This window comes from Vidua chalybeata, chromosome 8, assembly GCF_026979565.1.
Source record: "Vidua chalybeata isolate OUT-0048 chromosome 8, bVidCha1 merged haplotype, whole genome shotgun sequence".
NCBI classification, from domain to species: Eukaryota; Metazoa; Chordata; class Aves; order Passeriformes; family Viduidae; genus Vidua; species Vidua chalybeata.
This window is the reverse complement of record NC_071537.1, coordinates 21,141,278-21,163,685: the sequence shown is the minus strand read 5'-3', so window position 1 is coordinate 21,163,685 and position 22,408 is coordinate 21,141,278. Positions and strand designations below refer to the sequence as shown.

General features: G+C 36.8%; 1 protein-coding gene across 2 annotated transcripts in view; it reads right to left on the bottom strand.

The window, feature by feature from the left end:
• The window catches only part of ADK (adenosine kinase), a 271,565-nt gene that overhangs the window by 214,549 nt on the left and 34,608 nt on the right, over positions 1 to 22,408 (bottom strand). For both annotated transcript variants that reach the window (XM_053949546.1, XM_053949547.1), the window contains exon 3: positions 21,935 to 21,988. In XM_053949546.1, coding sequence (XP_053805521.1) covers positions 21,935 to 21,988 — 54 coding nt within the window. The remainder of the gene's footprint in view (positions 1 to 21,934; positions 21,989 to 22,408) is intronic.

Sequence of the window (22,408 nt, the reverse complement as noted above, 5' to 3'; positions counted from 1 at the left end):
GTATTAAATCTGAACCTGATTAATGATGCACTGTATCAAGCTAAGTAGAATTCAATTAGTGTATAATTGATTAGTGTGTAATTGGAGCAGAGCTCTAGATTTACCAACATTAATTAGGACGGCTTATTACAGATAATTTATGTTATCATAATATAAAACAGAAAATAGAAGAACTTGGTTTATCAAGAAAGCTTAACTTAAGATCAGGTGGACATCCTCACAGATTAGAAAGCATAAAAGCTAATGCCTGCAGAGTTCTTCAAGACACGTAAATCATAACAAGCTAAGTCTTTTAAACAAAGTTAAATTGCTGATTAACCTTTTACCCTGGATTTCCTAAGCAATTAGACTGTTCATACTAATTTACTCTAATAGACCATTCTAACAGAAGAGGGTACATCTCCAAAGCTGCTACAATTAAACATCAGATCCTTTCAGTCAGTACACAATATTGCCAGACTGAGAACAGAAGGATGATTATTACTCTCAAGAATTAAAAACAAACCAAAATCCACCCCAAAAAACCCAAACCACCTTTAAGGTTAAAGTGTACAGTGCATATGCATTTATTAAAGCAGCAGAGGGAAATAAGTAGCAGAAACTCAGCTACCAGACCTCATCCATATTTGCTTAAAGCTCCTTTGGATGGTAACTCCAGTCTAGACAGAGGGAAGAACCACACATTCCCCTGAGTACACTGCCACAGTAATTATGTTCATTATCTTGCATGCTAACAACAAAGATATAATAATCTACCAGTGAATAATTCATACATTGTCAGGTCCCTCTATGATGTTCATTACTAATGGCACTACTCATAATGCAAGTTAGAATGCAATTTTTTAAAAGATGCATTTACTATATAAACAAAATCTTGAAGGCATTTTTTTACCTTTTTGGCTGTCAACAAATTTAGCAACCACTAGAAATATGTGTGGTTTTAAATAATTTCATTATATATTTAAATGAATATCAAGCAAAAAAAGTGAAACAGCCAGTTGGCAAGTTCACAGATAAAAGTTAAAAAAATACCTTAGGAAGTAAGACCTTAACATTTTTATTTTAACTTAACACCAAAAGAAGACTCAAAAAGCTTTAAGAACAATCATTGATTCTCTTCATCCCCTCTCCCAATGTTCACTTCATTCATTACCAAAATTAAAACATCTTATCACTAATTTTATCTAAATAAAGTATTTTTTTCTAAATGCTAGCCCTCTTTCTTAAAGAATCTAAACAAACATCAAATTTAACCGCACACATTAACATAACTGACCTACTTGTCCACTATAATCAATAATTACAGCATTTGTTCATTATTAAAACCAAATTCAGTCTCTATACCGACTACTTTGCCTCCCATTTCCACTTGCATTTATAAATTTCTTTTATTGTATCTGCTGAACTTTGCTTGGAAAAGTTAAAATTAGTGCATCATGACCTTTTTCAAAAACTGTTTCAGGTTTAGAACTGCCTTAACTTGTCTTACAACCCACACATATAACTGAATTCCCTGAGTCAATGTACTTAGCTTCAATAACCTGAACACACTAAGGTACAAAATGCCCCTCTTCATTTTTTTCACACCCCTGCTCTCAAAGTCTGTACTAGTCCCTCCAAAATATTGTTATAGGCTAACAGGTAATCTAATTACACACATTTACTCACACAGTTCAGCACCAGTGCTACTCTCTGCATATACAAGGCATTAGGATTATAGTGAAACACAACAGGAATAACCACAATTGATCATAATGTTCTGATTTAGTTTTTGCACGCTTAGGAAAATCCATTCCCACTAAACAAACACAAAATCAGTTTTCTGTTGAAGATAATAATTAATTAGTCCGTGTCAAAAACATGACTTTGGCAAAATCAAACACCAAAACGATGAAACTAATATGAAGTTAATTCAAAGCATATGCATCACCAGTACCCTTCAGCACCAAGAAAATATTTGGCAGAAATAGTTGGTTCTCAGGCTCCCCTTGCACATTTCCATGACTATTAATAGAGGATGCCAGGTAGCCCAGCCCTAGGAAACTTCTTGCTTCAGTAAGGCACAGCACTAGCTATGACACGAGCCCCCTGTAACAAAGGGCACCTTCACAAACCTGGGTCTATGCTTGGCAGCATTAAGAATGTAAGACAAATAAGAAAAAGCTCAGTACGAAGACATTCAAATTCAGTTGTACAAAAAAACATTTAACGTTTAAGAGCACCCTGTGGATCAGAGGTCACAACTTACATGAATGCATGAATGAATGAATGAATGCACTTCTTGCCATTAATTAAGTAATCCAAGGTAACAGAATTAACTGCCTCAAGTGGTTAAAAATTTTCTGTAACATATGCCAATGTCACCTACCCTTGGTAATCTGCTATTTAGGCTGCTTGAAGACTGTTATACTCCAAGTTTGTGCAATTTCACTTTGATTCAAAACACAGTGTACATTTCCGCATGGCCTAACTGTATTTTGCTCCACAAACTAGCCACAGGATTAACAATTCACCCAGAATATTACCAACCAGTTGCAATGGCTTAGAAACAAAAAGAGAGTTCAAATTTTACTTTCACAAACCTTCCCCAACTGCTGCTTCTCAGGTTAATTTCAGTATCTGACACCTTTTCAAACTTTCCTTAGTATACTTAACTTCCTAATATAGTATACTTAATATACAGTATACTTAACTTCCTAATTTTCCTAATCAGCATCTTCTGAATCTAATATGCTAGCATACCATCCTCACTTATTACACAGGAAAAGCCTTTTATTTTGAAGGTTTTATTAAAAAGACATAATGCTTGCCAACCAAATCTTCAAAGCATACTAAAAAAGGAAAGGAAAAAAAATGCAATTGGTAAAAAATGTGACGGTATGTGGAAACACATTTTAACAAGAACTCCAGAAATATTCAGGTATGTTTGATTTTTAATAGGTTACAATGAAATTATTCCCTGAACAAAGTGTGATAGCCCTTTTATTTCTTTCCCAGCACTGCTGTCACTCCATTATCTACTTTATTATACAAGTACTCATGCTCCAGTTGGTCTCTAAATAAATCATCCTCATGTAAGTAAGAGAAACTAGTTCCATTCTTAAATTATGAAATTTAGATCAATTTTCTGGCACTTTAAATCAATGTAACTAATGGTCCAATTTCAAATCAATTTGATGCATGTAATTTACAATAAGCATGCACATCTTTCCTCTGAAAGGCTAACAAATGAATTTTACAACGACCACACCATGACTATGATAGGAATTCAAACAAGTTAAGAACACTCAGCTATACGGTTTAAGGAAAAAAACCCAAACAAACCAACAAGAAGACACAAGCCTCTACCTCCAAACCTTTGAAATTTAGCACATGGGCAGCACATAAAAGGTCCAAGTGCTACTCTTCACCACAGTGAGCCAAATGTACTGTCCGTACTATCCAGCCTCTCTCATCCAGAGAAGTCAGTCATTTTTTTCATGCCTGGTCTAGTCAGAATTTGAGACACACTGGTACTTTTCCCAGAAGTTTAAGAATAGAATTGATTTCTCTCTCTCTGTCTCAGGCACCAGTAATACAATAACAATACTCACCAGAAATCCCAGTTCACTGGTAACTTGAGATCAGGTAGACATAGAAAAAACCCAAAACTATTACAGGCTGAGGAACAGTCATCAAAAAAAATTCAAATCCTATACATTAAAGAATCAAGCCTCAGTCTAGATGCTCAAGTCTAACCTCATAACCAAAGTCACAAAACCAATCCCAAAGAAACAGCTTAGTAGTTTATCAGTTCAAGAAAACTGAAGACAATTTAACAGGCTTCAAAGCAAATAACAAGAAAATGAAAAGTAAACCTCAGAGAGGACAGTAGATGCATCATCTATCAACTTCCTCCTCCCTTCTGTCAAAACTCAAACCACTTTCTCTCATTTATGTGAAGAGTCATAGAGTGGCAACTCCCAAACAATGCTGTTTATATCACTCACTACCTGGGTGGTGCAAAAGCACAAGTATTCCATGTCTTTCTTTTGCTACTCCCAACAATTTTTTCTATGTTCTTCTGCTATTTAATATCTGTGAACTTTGTTTTACTTAATTGATTTTTCAAGCAGCAATTACCGTGACATCTTAGTATTGCAACTGAAATTAAAAATAGAAATTATACCAAAAAATCCTGCAGTGATGTTAAAGTCTCTATTAAAACAGCTCGCACTAAGCCTAAATGTAGAACTTAACTTGACCTGCAAAAAGAGGAAAAACCAACTATTGCTACTCCAAATCCAGTTCCTGAAGAACAAACTTTTTATAAAATGTTAACTGTATGAAAACACCCCTAAGCTAACAAACAAGCATTATTAACAGCCAGTACATGCATTCCAGTCCTGATTTCTGTCTTTTCTTCAAATCCAACATCGGTGGTTATTCTTTTCCGAGAACACTGTGAACTCTTCACCATGTCTTCACTTATTTATTCTTCAAATAAGATAAAAGCTTCAAATGCATTAACAGCTCTGAGCTCAGCAGCCCCACATTGAAAAGCTTTAACAATGCCACTGTAAGCATGCAGACAGCTTGTGGACAGTAGTGCATTGCCCCAAGAAATCCTAGATCTAGAACTCATTTCAAGCTCCTATATGTAGAGCCATGGTGGAGCCAGACAATTAGCTGGCTTTAGGAGTAGCCATATGCATTGCACAAGTATTCTCAGACTAACTCTTGCCTGCTCCCAGAGCCTGAGTTCACAGCAGCTGAGGCAGATATGGCATGCTCCTGAAGCATTCTATCTATTTTGTTTTGTCCAAAAAGAATTCAGTTTATGTGTTCAGAGATCACTCTGCAATGGGAACTCAAGTGAAATAGGTGGGGATAGATTAAAAAGTTAATTCAGAAGAAGAGGAAATCCAAACTAGAAACTAATATCCAGGCACCTACAGAACACATTAGTTCAGTCTGTCCAGACAGAACCCAGATTAGCTAAAGGTCTTTTCCTCAAAGGCTAATTCCCTGCTGTGTTTTTAGTAGCATTATAGATCAGACAATCATGATGCTTCCCCTCATCTCTCAAAACCAGCCATAATCTCACCTTTCCCCTGCAAAGTACACAGAGGAGGTAAGGTTATAGCAGAGTGTCTGCACCCAAGGTAGGGTACTTGGAGCAAATTACTTCCACTCTATCAGCACCAGAAAGGATTAGGCTAACACTGCTTTGCATCCTTGAAGATCAAGCCTATACTGCCTCATTCCAAACCCATATTTGCATGATGAGAGAGCAGGAAGAAAAAGCAACTCCAAATGAATTCTTCTTTCTGCTAAGAGAAATTGAAACATCCAGCACAATTTGGAAAGCAGTAAACATACAGATCTTGGCTAACAGAAATGTGCATATTAATGTATAATACGCTAAATACACTAATTTTATATTGTTTAGAAACACATTTAACACTTGCAAAGAATTCTTCAAGATAAACACCAGTTGAAGTCTGCACTTAATTCAATCAAATGTTCTTCATTAGGATCAAAGTTCATCCAATTCAACAAAGTTGTTTTAAATAACGCCAAGTACTCAGAGCCAAGTCATGATGTAATATGAGAAATTTCCCTACTCTGTTCCCTCTCATTGCATGTTTGGGTGTTTAATGCAAAATTTAACACCTGCATATGTCCTCTCCTACCTCAGTTTGTTAAGGACTTAACAAGGAAAAATAATTAATTTCATTAATTGTCAAGATACTGCTTGCAGGATTTTCATTCCTTCATCGAACCAGCTTACCAATTTCAGCATGCTTCATCTTAGATCACTTTGCATGCCTTAAACTTCCGGATTGGTTTCATCTTGGTTAGCTTCTCTTTTATATTAAAAACCACTCTCCAACAGTCTGCATTTTCTCCCTATCAAGGCTGTTGTCAAGTCTGGGACAACATCCCTAACGCTGAAGTTTTGAAGGCAGAAGAGGCAAGCTGTTCCTGGGAGAACGCCAAGATTTCCACCCTCCTCTTTTACTTGAGCACGTGTCTCCACACAGTGAAAGACAGAGCTCCCCCAGACAGGACCAGTCACAGCACAACTGACACAGGACAACTCCTGCAATTCCATCTTTCTGAAAGAGTGGAACAACAACAAATGAAAGCCAGCTTACAGATTTAACACAACTGCTATATGGATAACAGATGAAGAAGAAACCAGGATATATTATTTTTAAAAAATCAGAGGAGCATTATAAAAGGCCAGTTTTCACCCTCCTTAAAATGCATCTTACTCTTGCAAGATAGAGCGTTTGAATAGTATGCCAAGATGCAAAGGTGACACAGGGCACTAAGGTGTGTAGCCCTGAGTTCTAACTTCTTTTACGTAAGAGGTTGGAAAAAAAGAAATGATAGTTGGGAAAGAAAAGTCAAAATAAATGGATAACTGAAAAAAAAAACTGGAGAAGGGACTTCCAATAATCAGTGAAGATTCATGTATTTACACTACAAAGGTGCTGGACCCAAAAACGTGAGGCCTAGACAGACTGTATCTTTAAAGAATTGCCTTTATTTATCAAATGAAGCTGGATGCTCTCAAACAATATCTGTTTTACAAAATCTATCACGACCACTGTACATTATAAATTTAAAAAAAGACACGTTACTACTACATCTTGATGTTGAACACCCTATCTATATTCACAGTCACACTGACTAAAACATGAGTTTGTGATGTGTTACTTCATTACACTCTGAAAATGAATCTCTAGTAATAAGAACTTAAGTGAGGCAGACCTATGACACACTGAACATGAGAACTCCATGTGGGAATGTACCTAGGATTTCATATTCCTTCAAACAAGGGATCATTCTGTTTCACTATTTTATACAGAAGCTGGACAGCATAGCAGCAGTCACATAATAGAACATAATGACTCTTCCACATGCAGACCAAATAATCAAGAAAAATCCTGAAAAACTGAGGTGTATCTAGAATCACATACCTAGCTACAGTGATTCAGAAATGTCATTCCAGTTTATTGCCACTTTTTTGTATGGCCTGGTAATTTTTGAGCTTATAGTGGAAAAAAAAAAAGGAATTTGAAAAAACCTAGAGGGGTGAATAATGTCAGGTTTTTTCCTCACCATTAAGTAACATTATTTTATAGTGACCTACAAAAAATGTGATCTAAAGCATGATCAATGAAATAATAAAATACATTAATCAAATTCCTTTAATACCTCATAGAGACATGACATTGTCCAATAAACATCCACAGAAGACTTCCAATTTTCAATTACAAGAACACAGATTCTTGCAAGTATTTGATCTTGCAGATGATTTCAGTTTGTCCCAGGAAGAGGGACACAAAGAAGAATGCAAAGATAATTTTCCCATTTTTTCTTTCTGAAACACATCATCTTCAGGTATTCAAGAGATAAAGAAACAAAAATATATCACACTAAAAGGAGTCCATCCAGCTTACAGGTCCATGTACATAGAATAGGATTATCATTAACCAAGATCTTCACTCACTTTTAAGCATTTTAGGTCCTTTTCAATGCTAAGCAATTTTTAAAAACTTCAGCCAAGTGAAAATTAAAAACAAAAAAACCAAAACAAGATCTAGCTGCCCATTTGTTTGTATCAAGTAGGAAGAGTTACATATTCTATTAAACTATTTAAACAAAACAAAGGGGATTAGGGGATTTTCAAATAGAATTATATCTCTTCTGAGCCCGGAATGCAAGAGGACTGGGTCCATTATTCATAATCTTTTTAGATCATGTCCTAGACACTTAGTCTAATACTTCGCATCTCTTTTCAACTTCTACCCCCTACAACATCTACCTGCTTCAAGTACAACCTTCAGCCCAACAGACACTCCAAGCATGAGATCAATACCACTTATCACAGTCATAAAAAAACTTTCACATGAAGCTCCAAAGTATGTTGGTCAACTCTGTAAACTCCTGCACTTCCGCTTCCAGCAGGGATTCCCTGCATCTTCTCTTGCACCCCTCCTGGCCCCAGGAGTCTCCATTAGACCCAACAGTACTGCAGCATGTCCCTAAGCCTCTGAATTTCTTCCCAGACTTCTCTCAGAAATAATCTGTCAACACTTCAAGCCAGCTCCTCACAGTCCAGTTCCATCCTGCCTTATCCCAACCCTGCTCTTGATCAGAGCTCTAAGAAGAGAAATGCCTTCTCTTCGAGAATTTGAGAGACACAGCATTACATCATATGATTATACACTTACTGTTTCCTCAAAAGTTTAAGTTGCCATTGACTATGTCTGTGCTAGATAGGGCTGCCATCTACAACAGCAAGTTAAGTAAACACAGTAAAAGAGCTGAGGGGTTGAGACAGAAAGGAGAAAAATTAACATAAATCATATGAAAAAAATGCATCAGAAAAAGAAGACTGAAATCTCTGCCTGTTAAAGCAGAGACTTTGGGACAGGTTGTCTGACAACAAAAAGAAATTTAAAAAAAAAGAAGAAAAAAAAAAAAGCTAGCTACTCTAATATTAGAGAATTCAAGTAATAAAAGGAAAATTAAAACTCCAGGACAGATGTAACACAAACAAACTAAGGTCTTTCGGGTGCAGATTGAGCAAGCATACAGCTTCTGATTTCAGCAAGTAATGAACATATCCAAGAAGCAGCCTCTTAATATACCTGCTGAAGGTAGAACTGCTTCCAATAAAGAAGCCTGGTTTCTTAACCATGCATATTCTATATTTGCTATTTCAACAGCCTTACTTCTCTGCCATGCTCTTGAAGTCCCTTCAAAGGACCTTCTCACCCTCATTCTTCTCCCCACCTCCTCCAGCCCAGCTGCTTGGCTGGTGAAAAGGGGGACCTGCTGATTTGTGGCTCCCTGCATTGTGGTTTACTGGGTAGTGCCCATAGGCTGTTCCAGTCCATCAGGCATGATCCTGCTGCAGGAAAAAACGTCTGTGTTCCACCCCCCTTTCCCTACATGCAACTCCCTTCTTTATCAAGCCCCTAACTTGCTTGAGACCTTCAGTAACTTCTTATCCTACACATTTTCTCTTCCCTGTCAAATATGGTTCTGATATTGCCCACTGAGCTTAAGAGTTATTAGAGACAGACACAGAATAGCTCAATTGGTAAAAGAGACAGGCTATAAATACATAAGAAGATGTCTTGCCAAATCTCATAATTTCTTCTGCAGTAAGGACTGACAACAGCAATAGTTTCCTTAGGTTCTAGGGACTTTCTTCCCCTTTCTCTCCTCTCTCAGGCTTCTAAAAAAATTTACTCCGTACATATCAAAATATGTGAATGAAAACTGAAGGGAAAGAGAAAGTAAGCACAACAAAACCCATTTTTAAGTCAGCTTATAAGAAAATTGGAGTATGTTTCCAATTGTTCATAGCATATTCAAAGATGAATTTCGAAAATTTATAAAGCCATTTTAACACTCAAATCTCTACCATATCAAACTGCAATCTTTAAAAGAAAGTGCACCTTTTCAAGTAGTTATTTACTTCTTGAAATGCAAATTTGTAAGAAGAATTCATTTTCTCCACCCTCAAAAAACATGAAGGGCTTTCAAAAGCTGATTTACCTTCTCATTTCTACAAGGTAATGCAGTATATTTGCATAAAACAGTCAAAACTTTTTTTTTTTTTGGTAATGTAATAGGTAGCTAACTATGTAACCCCTGCCGTTTTAAAAGACAGTCCCCTCGTTAGGAAACCGTTCAAAGTGACAATTTCAGTAACTCAGCATCTCTTTCTGGATAATTAGATGTATTATGAATATGCAGATTTCACACAGCTGATTGGCTTAAATGTATCCCATTCCTCAAGAACATCACCTTCCCTACAAACAACTGTATTAGCAAAGGCAGGCTGTCATCCAAACTTGTTTTAAACATTTATCTGCAAAGCTCAAATACAGATCACAGCAGACAGAATTACCTTTGCCCAGCCTTCGTGAAGGTACAGGTTGTGGATGAGTATTTTACTACTGGTGACCTCTACACACAGGTTTTTGTTGCAGCAGATCTTCACAAAATCTTTCAGAGGGACAGGGGTGGAGATTTCAGGCCATCCACATTATCACAGCAAGTAAGTTAATAAAATAACAATAGCACCATCCAGTGGCAGTATCTTCCCTTTGGGATATTCATCACGCATAACGCTTAGCATGAAGCCACTGAAGCAACTTTAAAACAGGTAAGTAGGGTACTTCCACTTCTAATCAGTTTTTTTGAGCAGCCAGCAGCCAGAGAATATAGGGGTCTTGGTAGGAAATGCAGTACTAGCAAAGAGTTTGAAAAGAGCAACTGCACCTACAAATAACTGGGGGAACATACTGAAAAAAGTAACAAATATAACACTGTGCAACTTGTAAATATTGGAACATCTGTAATTCAAGTTTGTTCCAATACTGAAACATTCTAATATATTCACTGAAAGTTGAAAATACTTTTACCTGAACTAGGCTGCTTCTTATTGCTTTTTAGGCAGAAAATTATTCAGTGTCTTCTCAGAATATACTTTAAAATCAAAGATCCAAACAAAAAGACAACCCTGACCATTTCCACTAAAATAAAAAATTGAACAATGATACCCTGTATATTTTACACCTACTTGTTCCTCCCTCTAATTTTTTTATTCATATTAATTTAAGATTTTCCCTTCTATTCACTCGTTTGGTGTCCCATTTCCTCAGAAAAACAAGTGTGTTATATTTTCAGTACCAGAGTGGTAACATTTACTCATGGTAACCACCTGTGGCAGAGCCAAAAGAAACCCCATAAAACAATAAAGGGTAAAAAGGCTGTTGTACAGTAATTGCAACTGCAATAACCAAAGCAATAGAAATAAAGAAGTACTGGTTTTAAAGATATTTTCAGGGCGTTTTTCTCAGAGTGGACAGTACGTAAACAGTCATAAAATTGAATAGTTCAGTGTCCAACCCTTGACATAGGCACATCCTTCCAGCTTAGGAAGGACTCCCATAAAACGATCAACCAATAACACATGTATTTGGACAACTATGATGGAATGCCTTTCTCTTCATTGTGAAGTAGGATATTCACACTGCAAAGTTTTAACAAAACTGCTGTTTGTTTCTAAACATTCTCATAGCTGCTGCTGGAATTCTAACCCAAAATTTTTTTCTTAGAATTCGAGATATCTGTGCAGGACTGTGTCAACAGACAGGAATTGGCAGGCTTATTCACCGATGCATACAGACTGATATATCACTGTTGTTGAGTGCTGGAAACATTAGCTCAAGAGATCGCCTACTTTTAGAAAAGTTCTTTAAGTTAGTTCAGAAGCTTTCAACAAATCTGTGAGAAAATTTGTCACTATAGCTTAAAATCACGGTGTTAACTGGTGGAGCTGCGTAGTTTAAAATATTATAGTTGCTTAAAATATTATATTGCTCCAATACTGCAGTTGCTGTTTAAATACTCAATTTTAACTTAAAGCACCCAACATTTTTTTGCACTAATACTGAATTTCCCGAAATGTTTTTTCCCATAGTGAAAGACTGTGATTCTGCCTTCCAATCTTTGATAGTCCAATACTGGACCTGCACACATCCCACTGAACTACATTAAGGACAAGCAAGATAGGAGACTGTAAGTGTCTTCAGGGTTTTTTACACAGATATTAGAAATAAGAAATTGAAATTAAATAATGCCATTATATTGCCACTGTCTGTAGCTCTCTTGTTACTCCCCTCACAACCAGAACCAGTGACATCAGCTAAAGAGACAAGATCAGGCCAGAGCTGACATACTGGGTGCAGGGTGGTTCAGATGCTCCACTGGCACAGGCAGTTTATGTCCATCACCTCCCACACACCCCTGCAGTCGCCTGTATAAGGTCTGTGTGTTTCAGCTGCTCAACAGAGACACTGGCATCTGCAGCTGCAACTGCACCAGCTGACTCATGTGACCAGAAGGTACCACTGAATCCCTTGCAGCAGCTGCACTCCATCTGCGATCGCTGGTTTGGGGACAGAAGCTGCAGTGTGTGTCAGTTGCTGTTTCCACTTCTTGTAAACAAGGTCACCTGATCATACAGCCACAACAGCATCGGGGCAGGAGATCCCCTTCAGAATAAGCAGATGGCTCCATCGTTCAGGCACACAGCTTCTGAATGTGGAGCAAGTTTCCCATGCAATTTAGAGCCAGCGACATTCCTTGTTTGCTTTGGACACAAATCCATAAAATTACAATCTTATCTGGTACAAAGCTTCAAGAACAAATCCATTTAGATGTCTGAGAGATGATTACATGATACAATGATTATTGAACTATATAAGTATGTAGATCAGACAATGTTTCCTGGCAAGTCTTCAATATTATTCACGAGCAGGAAGAAACAAAACAAACATATCTCTCTACAAATGCAAAACTGCACAACCATAATGGACACATACACTTAAGACTGCTAAGCAGGGGCTTCCAGATGTCCTGATTAAATCAGATGGTCAACTTTATGCAACCTCTTCCATCACACTACTAAAATGGCTCAAGTCTCAATATTTTCCTCACACTACAGGCTACTCTGTCTGCTCTGTGTTTTTACCTGTAGGGGTGCATGGGCGCACAGAACCTTACCCTAGCAAAAATACATGTGCACATTGTCTTTGCACACAGCCTTGTCCTACGCTGTCCTGGCTCCCCTGATTAGAACCATTGCCTTTTTACCTCCATCATAATTCCTATGCATACCATAATCCATCAACTCCCTCTTCACTGTTATGGGCAATAGCTCTCTGTTCCATCCTGCAAGCAAACTTTTCAGTGGGAATGAAGGAGCACACCATTACAAGTTATGCACTAAGATTGCACTGTCTCCACATGACATCTTACTATTTCCAAAGACCCTTAGAGACAGCTAGACAAATATCTGCCAGGAATGACAAAGATGCATCTCTAGTTGGATTGGGGGATTGAAACGAAATGATCTCTTGAGGTCTCTTTCTACAGTTCTATGAAAGGAAAGGCAATTAATGGGCAGCTACTAAATTATTTTCACACAAGCCATTTAATCTGCTCTGATAGATGACCACCTTTAAAATAGCAGAATTCACTATTCTGAGCACTAATTGGTACTCTTGGGGCTAAGCTTATCTCAGAAAAGACTGAATGGGCAACAGAGACTTATCTATTCTCTCAGTTGCTAACAAACTGTACAGCTTATTTTACATGTTATTTGTGGTGCTTACATCTCTAAATGAGGATACTTTTAGAGCCAAATTAGCAAAGAGAGTGATACTGCATTAACTGCTTTGGAAATGGAACATCTGATGCAATTCTGCCATTTTTATAATAGGGTAACAAAGTAGGACACCAGTGGGTATTCTCTGGCAAGGCAATTCTTAAGAGTTTCACTAAAAAAAAGACTTCAAATGAGAAAATTGAAGTCCCAGCACAGGAAAATTTTATACCATGTTATTAATTACACACAAATGTCAGAACAATAAAGCTCATTACCTGATTATTTACAAAAAATGCTGGCATTATATCCTGACTGTGTCTCTTATGGAATTATGAAAAAACAATACACAATAAATACATGTACTTTATTGATATAAACAGAGCAGGCAAACACAAGTGCCACCAATAAATAAGTTCTATTCTTAAAATCCTAAGAGTTCACAAAAGACTCCAGCTACTCAAAAATCAAATTAAATGTGCCTGCATTTGAAAATTCAGTTATAGTGTATCTTCTGTTACAGTAATTTTTTTGGTCACTAAACTGCAAAAATATTGGAAGTTTAAAGTCTCCATCTACTCTCAGGATTATCCAAAAAATTACTAATAATTAAATAATGAATATTTTTATTCTCTTTGGCATTGACCAGCTTTTAGATAATCATACCAGCAACATATTTAAAACCAGAACAAAATCAAAACTGAGTTTAAAGAGACTATTACACTCTTATTCTGGGTTTTGCAATTTCACCTAACCAGTTAACATAACAATCTGAACATGAAAGATGTTTGTGGTCTGCATTACACAAAAAGCCCTCAAAAGCTCCCACCTGGCTCAGGTGCATCTCATTTCAAGCTCAAACTGCATGCACATGAAATACCCATTTCTTACCTCCACTGGTTTTAAAGAGCCTCAGTGAAAGCAGTAACCCCCCTCACCTCAAGCTTAGAAGTGTTTAAGCAAAAAGATAACAGTGCACTGTCAAGTCCTTTCAAGTGGTTAAAAGCTTGAGACATTTTACACCTTTTACAACAGGTTTCAAAGAGCTGCCACCAAGGTGGCTGCTGCTCAAAGCACCCCCTCAGCTGGTGGCACTCCGGCACTGACCGCACCCTTTGCCGGGGCTTTCAACAGCTTGAAGAGCTTGAGGAGCGCCTCTCCTTCAACAGCTTTGATGTTATGTCATTAAAATCAGAACAAAATCAGAATTAAAACAGGATCTGCCAACAGAAGATCATCTGAAGGCTCTCCTTCATATTCAGTATACTAAAGGCAATCAAATTAATGTAATTCCACAAAATGGTTGGGTGGGAATTAGCTTTTATTCTGATTCTGATGCAATGTCTAGAGGCCTGAGCAGAATACATGTACGAAATACAGTAAGAGAATGGAATAAAAATCCCATGTTAAATTCTCACTCTTTGTTTCAGAATATGCAGTTCTTGCTGTGTAACTTGCAGCTTGAAGTTAAATAATTACTCTGACAGCTCAAAACCATCCCACAACCATCTTTAACACATTCTATTTCTAAGAGACACTAAGACAATGTATCTTCTAGGCTGTTAAAAGGTCCAATTAATAATTTCCAAATTTTAGGAAAATCTCATGTTTAGTGCTACATTACAAAACACAAAAAATTAATAATCTCAAGCCAGATCTTGTCCAATTCTAAGCTGTGCAGTAAAGATGCAGAAACCTTAGCTACCTTAGCTAAAAAGCAGCAATCCCAGGAGATTTTGTACGTTCTGTAGCACAAGACTGCATCTTTTTCTAAAAAAAGTGTACTTCATTCTCTATTGTAAAGAAAGCATTACAGTGACAGAAATATGCAGCAGTGTGGAAAAAAAAATCATTCTGCATATTCAAAACTCAGTCTTCAAATACGTCTGTCACTGCACACAGTCCTGTCACTACTGCATTAGCACCACACTTCAATACCAGGAGTCAATGCAGGTGAAACATTAACACCGGTTTTTAACAAGTTGTAAAAATTGTAAAAATAAGACAAGTGCCAAGAGAAGTCACGAGGGAAGTCGCCTTCTGGACAATCATGTCTTACTGACTGCCCAAACTGCATTTATTGGAAATGAACCCCAGGAGGACAGGAAGGCGCAGCCATCCAGTGCTGCCTGTGAAGCCTTTGCTACCAACACTGGGTGAGAGGCAAGCTGAAGTGCTTTACAGGAGTTCAGATCACTTGAGCCTTCCAAGTCTGAGAGTTCAGCTCAGGGCTGTGGGTTCTCTGCTCAGTCTGTGCAGGAGGGTGAGCTTAGGAACAGGCAGCAAGAGGAAAAACATTATTTCTAGTACACACTGAGGAACAGTAATCACTGTCAGGAATATTACAAAGAAGAAAAACAGAGTAACCTGGCCTCATTAGCTTACAACACAGAAAAACCAAATAGGTGGTCCATGTCAGTCCACCTATTCCTGCACAAATTGTCAAAGTAAGAAATCATTACGAGAAATCAATTTAACTCAATAACCAGTACTGTGAGAGTTCCTGTACGCAATGAAATTGGAGCTGGAATATTAGAAAACATCTTTCCCTTGAAGGATCTTTTGATATCTCTTCTGTACCACCTATGATAAAGCTGTGGTAATCAAAGCAGATGACATAAGAAAATCTCTATTGAAGGTAAGAGAAGAAAAATTAATATATGTGATTAAGAGCAAGACAACAGAAGAACAGTGAATCTGACATTAGGAACTTTTAAGCAAATAGGGTTTCAATCCTTTCGCACCTGTTTTTACACCTTGTATGTCACATACATACAATATTTTTCATAAGCATCCTTCTCTTTCCCCTTTAGCACTCCTCCTTCCCACTGCTATGGAAGTGCTGTATCACACAACAGCCTCACATAAGCATCTCAGGCTACAAAACCAAGCTCCCCAGAGGGACATAAGCCTTGTTCTTAAGTGCCAGCCATAGCTATTACCAGAAGTTTTCTTCTATTTTACATCAAATAAGCACTGTGCCATACAAGAATGAATTGACACTGATTTCCAGGAGCCATTTAACAATAGAGACTATTCTAATAGAGCCTTTAAAGCCACATAGCAAAGTTGGGCTTTAATGTACTATACACACAAAGGAACATGAACAGAGGCAGGAGGCTCAATTAAAACAGTGTACTGACACATATGCACAGTTTTAAAATACTGATGCAATCTGCTCACCAACCTGGTACAAGTATTGTGCAGATCACTTATTTAACATCTCCAACAGCAGGATGCAAAATGAAATTATATACTAAAACTAACTTGAAATTTTTGATTTTAAATTTAAACATATGTAAAGATTACTCCATGAAAGAAGTTATTAGTATTTCTGCTATAACTTGGAACCTTAACTTCTAGAAATTTTATGCAGGACTGCCTGTTACTGAGAATTTCATGAGCTGATTTCTATACTGCAAATTTGCATTGGTGCTGTAATTCAAAATAATTGCATGAAGGGTGGACACGGAGAAAAATAAAGGAAAAAATACAGAGGGAGGAATCTGTAATAGAAATTCTGTAGCTAACCATAAATCATTGTTTTTGTACATCTGACTCAAGCTTTTATGTGTGTGTGTATATATTACACAGAAGTAATAAAACAATTCTAGAGAAATCAAACTGCAATTTAAAGTAGCTTCTACAGAGGGAGCCAACAAGTCAAGGAACTGGATTAAGAAAACATTCCAGATCAGCACAGTTTTTTCCAACCATCAAGCTCATTCCTTACAAGTTCCTCAAATATCCACAGCACATCATCCAGATTCTTACTCTACAGAATTCCCATGTACTTAACAGAAGTTTAATTAAATAAATGTTTATTTACATGTCATGGAACAATCAGAGTCAATAGAAACAGAATTTTATTTGTTTTGAGAGAAAGTGGCAGTTTAAGAGACTAGTCATTCTAAATAACTATTTATTTATTAAAAAGATAAGTTTAAGAGTTTTCCTCTGTAAAAATTCTAAAAATATTTGATTTTGTAAAAACGAGTATCAACTGCACAATAGAGATTTTTATTGAAATTTTCAGACGAAACTCTACACCAGGAAACAGGTCAATATGATACTTGATTAAAAAACAAGAGGAAAAAATCTAAAATAAAGTCATGTAAAGGTGGGAGCTGGCAAGTTTTTTCATGAACCTGAACCTTGTTATAACTGCCATAACAGTTTTCTACATTAATTCATTGCCAAATCATATTTCATAATATATATTAATCCACTCAAATGTAATTACAAGTGAGGTATATTATATCAAGTAATTCAACAGCTGTGACTGATTCATATATCACCTCATCCATACAAATCACATATATTGTCAGCATATATTGAGAAGACCAACAAAAGACTTAAAGCTTCATATTTCTGATATTTTACTCTCTCTTCCACAAACAATTTTCTACCCTGTTTTTTCGCTTTAGAGGGAAAGAGGATGGATAAAAACCATTTTAGAGAGACTTAAGCCCAACAGGACAAATGCTTCACCCCGCCCATAGGGAAGGATTTCTGCGAGTGTTAGGAAGATAAACCGCCCCCTCTAGTGGCACAGAACACTCGGCTGTTGCCAAAGGCGTTGGATGGACAGCTGCGCCCCTTTGGTGACCCGGAATTCGTGTCTCTCTCCCTGCAAGCTGAACTATCAATGACACGGTTGCACTCTAATTGTGCTTGGGGTCGAGTCCCTTAGCTTTTGTACTGAAGTACTGTGATAGACTAACACGGGATAGCCCTCCTGCCCCCAAATACAAGGAAACTGCTCTTCAACATTCCCGTGACATGGTTCTAATCCCTTTGAGATCCTCTAGCTTCTGACATACCCAGACTACTTCTAAATCCCTACTGTAGATTTCTCTACTCTTTCCCAAGCAAGAGAGGCCCCCTGTAATCCCCAAACATCCCTATTATGACTCCAAGATTGACCCTTCCACTTAAATATCTATATTGCCTAAGCAAAACCAGAAAATACGCAGACACCACCTCCTGCCAGATGTTACAGGTAAATCAAAACTACGTCAGTCACCCAAACAGCTGTCCTCAAATCTAGGAGTCTCTCTCTCCCTTGTTCAGTTTCACTATGATAAATAGCAAGTATGCAGGCAAGAATGAAATCCCTCTCAGCTAAATGAATCCCCCTCAGCCAGCTTGCAGCAGAGTGACACATCTGTCACACATCTCTCCCTTCTGACCAACACATCAAAAACTGACTGAAGAGAAAGCTGATATTTATCTTCTTCCTCACTTCATGGTCTTGATCTTTCAAAAAAGAAAGCTTAAAAAATCAGAAACACAATGTGGATTCCACATTTTTTATTCTCTCCTTCAACTAACTTTCAAAAGTGTCCCATCACAGCCAAAACTGCTTAAACAGAAGTTTATAAAACTGTTCAACCAGCAGTCAAAGCTGCACTAAAAAGTGTTCTGAAGCATTGCTTACAGACTCAGTGCTACTACTGAATTCCAAACAATATTTTTAAAACTCACAGTGACTATATTTCAGTCACCTGTATTCATACAAGCTAGTCAAGCTACCAAAATTTGGCTAACAGCCCCTAGTTTAGTAAAAGAAAATATTAGTAAGAAAACCCATCTCCTCTGTCAACACTTACCCTACACAGTGAAGATGAACTCTGTATTAAAGTATTCCTACTTTAATATCAAGACAACTTACATCACACCCTATCATTTGCTGCACCTAGCCTAAATTTATTCTCCTAAAAAACTTCTGATGTGGAACTATAGTAAAAAAAAAAAAAACAGCTTAGCATACACAAGTCTATACTTGGCTAATATGACCTTCAGCTAAAGCCATTCAGTCTAATTCTGAGAATTAAAAATAGAAACAACTCCTGTAAAAGGACCATACAAAGGGTCAAGAAAAATATTTCTGTTTGTCTCAGAGTTCATATTTTTTTGTTTTTCTCAGAAAGATAAAAAAATACATGCAACATTAAGGCCTCACCAACATTATTACGTCTGAGTTTCCCCAGCAGTCCTGCAGGACGCAGAGTTGAGGGGGATTAGCTGGGCTAGGGAAGGTGGGAAACATCTGCAGGACATCCCTTGAGCACAAATGCTTACTTCCCTTGCAAAACAGCAATGCAAACAGAAAATACCACTGTTCCCCACCTTTGTTATTCCCACTGCAGAACAGCAGACTCACCACTGAAAACAAGAGTGTTGCTCATCTGATTCCCTACAACATGGGCACAGCTTGGCTTGATCACCAGTGCTGATGGCTCTAACTAATCTGCTAATTTTACATGGAAACAGGTTGAGCTATGGGACAGTACCCTCCACCTTTCATGAGGTACATTCAGAAGTTGATTGGGGTGGGGAAGGAGTAGATATTTCCAGCTAAATTCTCAAAATAATGCACATATGCACAGACTTAAGAGCTTTAGTGATAATAAATTCCTGTTAAACAAAAAAGTGTACACAAAATGAAAAGACAAATTTAGAAGGCTGCTATAGTTGAAGTGAATTGAAAGCAGAAAAAAAAAATGTGATCTTTCATACCTTAGCACTTAAAATAGAAGTTAAGCACGATGCCATGCCTGTAAACCAATGCCAGTTTTAGTGGCTGTACTTCTCTCTCTAGATAACTAAGACTCAAGGACTATAAGATCAAGCCAAGTCAGGGTAGCAGGCTCAGTTACATTTGGAGATAAGGAATTCATTACTGAACAAAATTTATATTTTTATGAACAATAGCTATACAGAAGTATCTCTGAGAAACTGAAGGACATCTGACAGTCAGATAAATCACCGTGATGGATTTTAGATGAAGAATGCCAAAAGAAGTCTTCTTTATTACTAGGGAAGACAATATAAAAGCTGCTGACATTCCAAAGACTGAAAGATAATTTATTTTAAGTAGGAGAATTTTGGAACTGAAAGTAATATGTAGAAACTAACTTAGTATTTGACTTTAAAACATTACAACAGAGTCAGGAGAATACCTTCATTACAAGGGCACTGTACCTGAGAATACATTTATAACCACTTCAGCAACAGTTACCCTAGTGGTAAGTGGTCTTGCCTGTTTCTTAGAACGGGCATTTCTTTTAAATATGAAGGTCTACTTAAACATCAGAAAAGGTTAATTACGTATCTAACAACTCATCTATAAGTGAAATCAGAGAATTTAGTTTGAAGGACTGAAAGTGCTCTGAAGTTCAACAATGTGCAATCTGTTGTGTTCACATGGTCCAAGGAGAAGAGTACACAGCATTAGAAATGTTACAAAGGTCTCTCCTGAAAACAACGTGACACTGACCTACAGGAGTTTTTCCCTGGTCAAGTATCCAGTGACATTCAAGATGACAAGATCAGTGGCAAAAGCATGTTCAACCTCTTTCATTATACCCAGCAACATATAAATCATCTCAGGAGCTAATGCAGCGTGTACAAGACAACATCAAAGAGGGGCTTCTGTTGCAGGTGATCCATGTAAATCTTGAGTTTTACTAAACTTTCTGAATTAAACAAAATTTAATAAAGAACTACTTTAATAAAATTATTTCAATCCTCCATTTAAGAAGTGACTATGCTGTAAACATACCAATAACAAACATGCAATTAACTAATATGCAATATATCTATAATAAAAAGCTGAAGGATAACTACTTCAAAAAGCTGAAAGATTACTACTACTTTATCTCACATCAAAAGGCTCAGTTTAATCAGTATCTATTGAACAAATAAAGCTTGCGTACACAGTACAACTTTTACTGTCCAAAATACAGACCTGCATGTGATTTACCTTGTGTTGAACCTCTCTGCATTTTTTCTGCAGTACTTTTAACACTTCTAGCTCATAGCATCCAAAATGGGTTAATGGGTTAATCAAAGCTATCCATAAGTGTTCTGTCACTAGAGAGTGTGCTCTGCATAAAACCAATCTTATCTACTCATCAAAGGCAACTGATGTTGCTTGTCTTTTGCCAGGAGCTCAAGCAGCTTTAATGTCACAGGTACATTACCATGATGTACTAACTTAAGTTAAATGTCTTTTTCCATCCTCTGAAAGAACATGGGACATTTGGTTAGTAATTCAATCACTAAGGTTTTTGGAAAAAAAAATCTTTTCCAGAGGAATTGTTACCAGAATACATTTTTACTGCTTGGAATCTGTGACCTTTTTATAAACATTCAAACTTTTAACATGGGAAAACTTGACATCTATAGATATGAATTCACCTGAAACAGGTACATTATCTTACACAAGGATAAACTCCATAAGTCTTCTGGGTCTATCATGAAATAATGCAAAATAATGCTAATGTAATAATGGAAACAGTTAGTTATGTGCAAGAGCCTAAAGTTTAAAATAGTAAGGAAAAAAAGGGGTATTATTTTTATATCTAAGCATGCAGATGAACACAAAATGGACCAAATTCCCCACTATCTCTACCCTGAAAATAAGAAATGTGAAAATAATCCTAGAAATCTGTATCTAATTTAGAAATGAACATAGGCATTTAGGATGACCATTTAAATGGGGTATTTAAATTGCATTAGTACCAATTGCAGTTAATAAAAGAATTTTTAAAATAAATTAACAAAAAAAGATTTTTAAATCTCTTTTTGCAACAATTAGTCTTCAAACAAACATTGCAATTTACAGCAGAAAATATTAAAGAGCAAAAGCTAATATTTTTGCTTCAGGTATTTAACAATAAGACATGTATATACATTAAAAAGTATATAGGTAACATGCATGTGTACCACCACAAAAAAGCTTACAGTTCTTTGTGCTTCTCCTCTGCCAAAATTTGGTCATTTGGCTTCAGCCCATACCTTGGGGGAAAAAAAAACAAAGAAAAAACATAAAGCAGTTACTCACGTGAGAATATGACCACAAAATGAAGTATTATACTTTCAAATTATTAAACTATCTGTTTGTCAATTCAGGTATTGCAAAAACAGTCACAAAACCTTCTAAAAACTTCTAACATGTTTATCAAAGTAAACTTAACATCACACAAAATTTTGCTTCATACCTTGGCTTCAAACTCTACTGGATACTTTGGCTGACACTATCTACCAAAAATCACTGCACTTCATACCATGAACCATACATCAATCTTATAATTTGAATCTGCCAAAATATGAAAGGGAGGATTACAGACAACAGAAACACTAAATGTGGCTGTAGTGTTTCTCCCTGTACCAAATAAAACTATTAAAATAAATACCAAAATAATTCTGTAGAAAAAA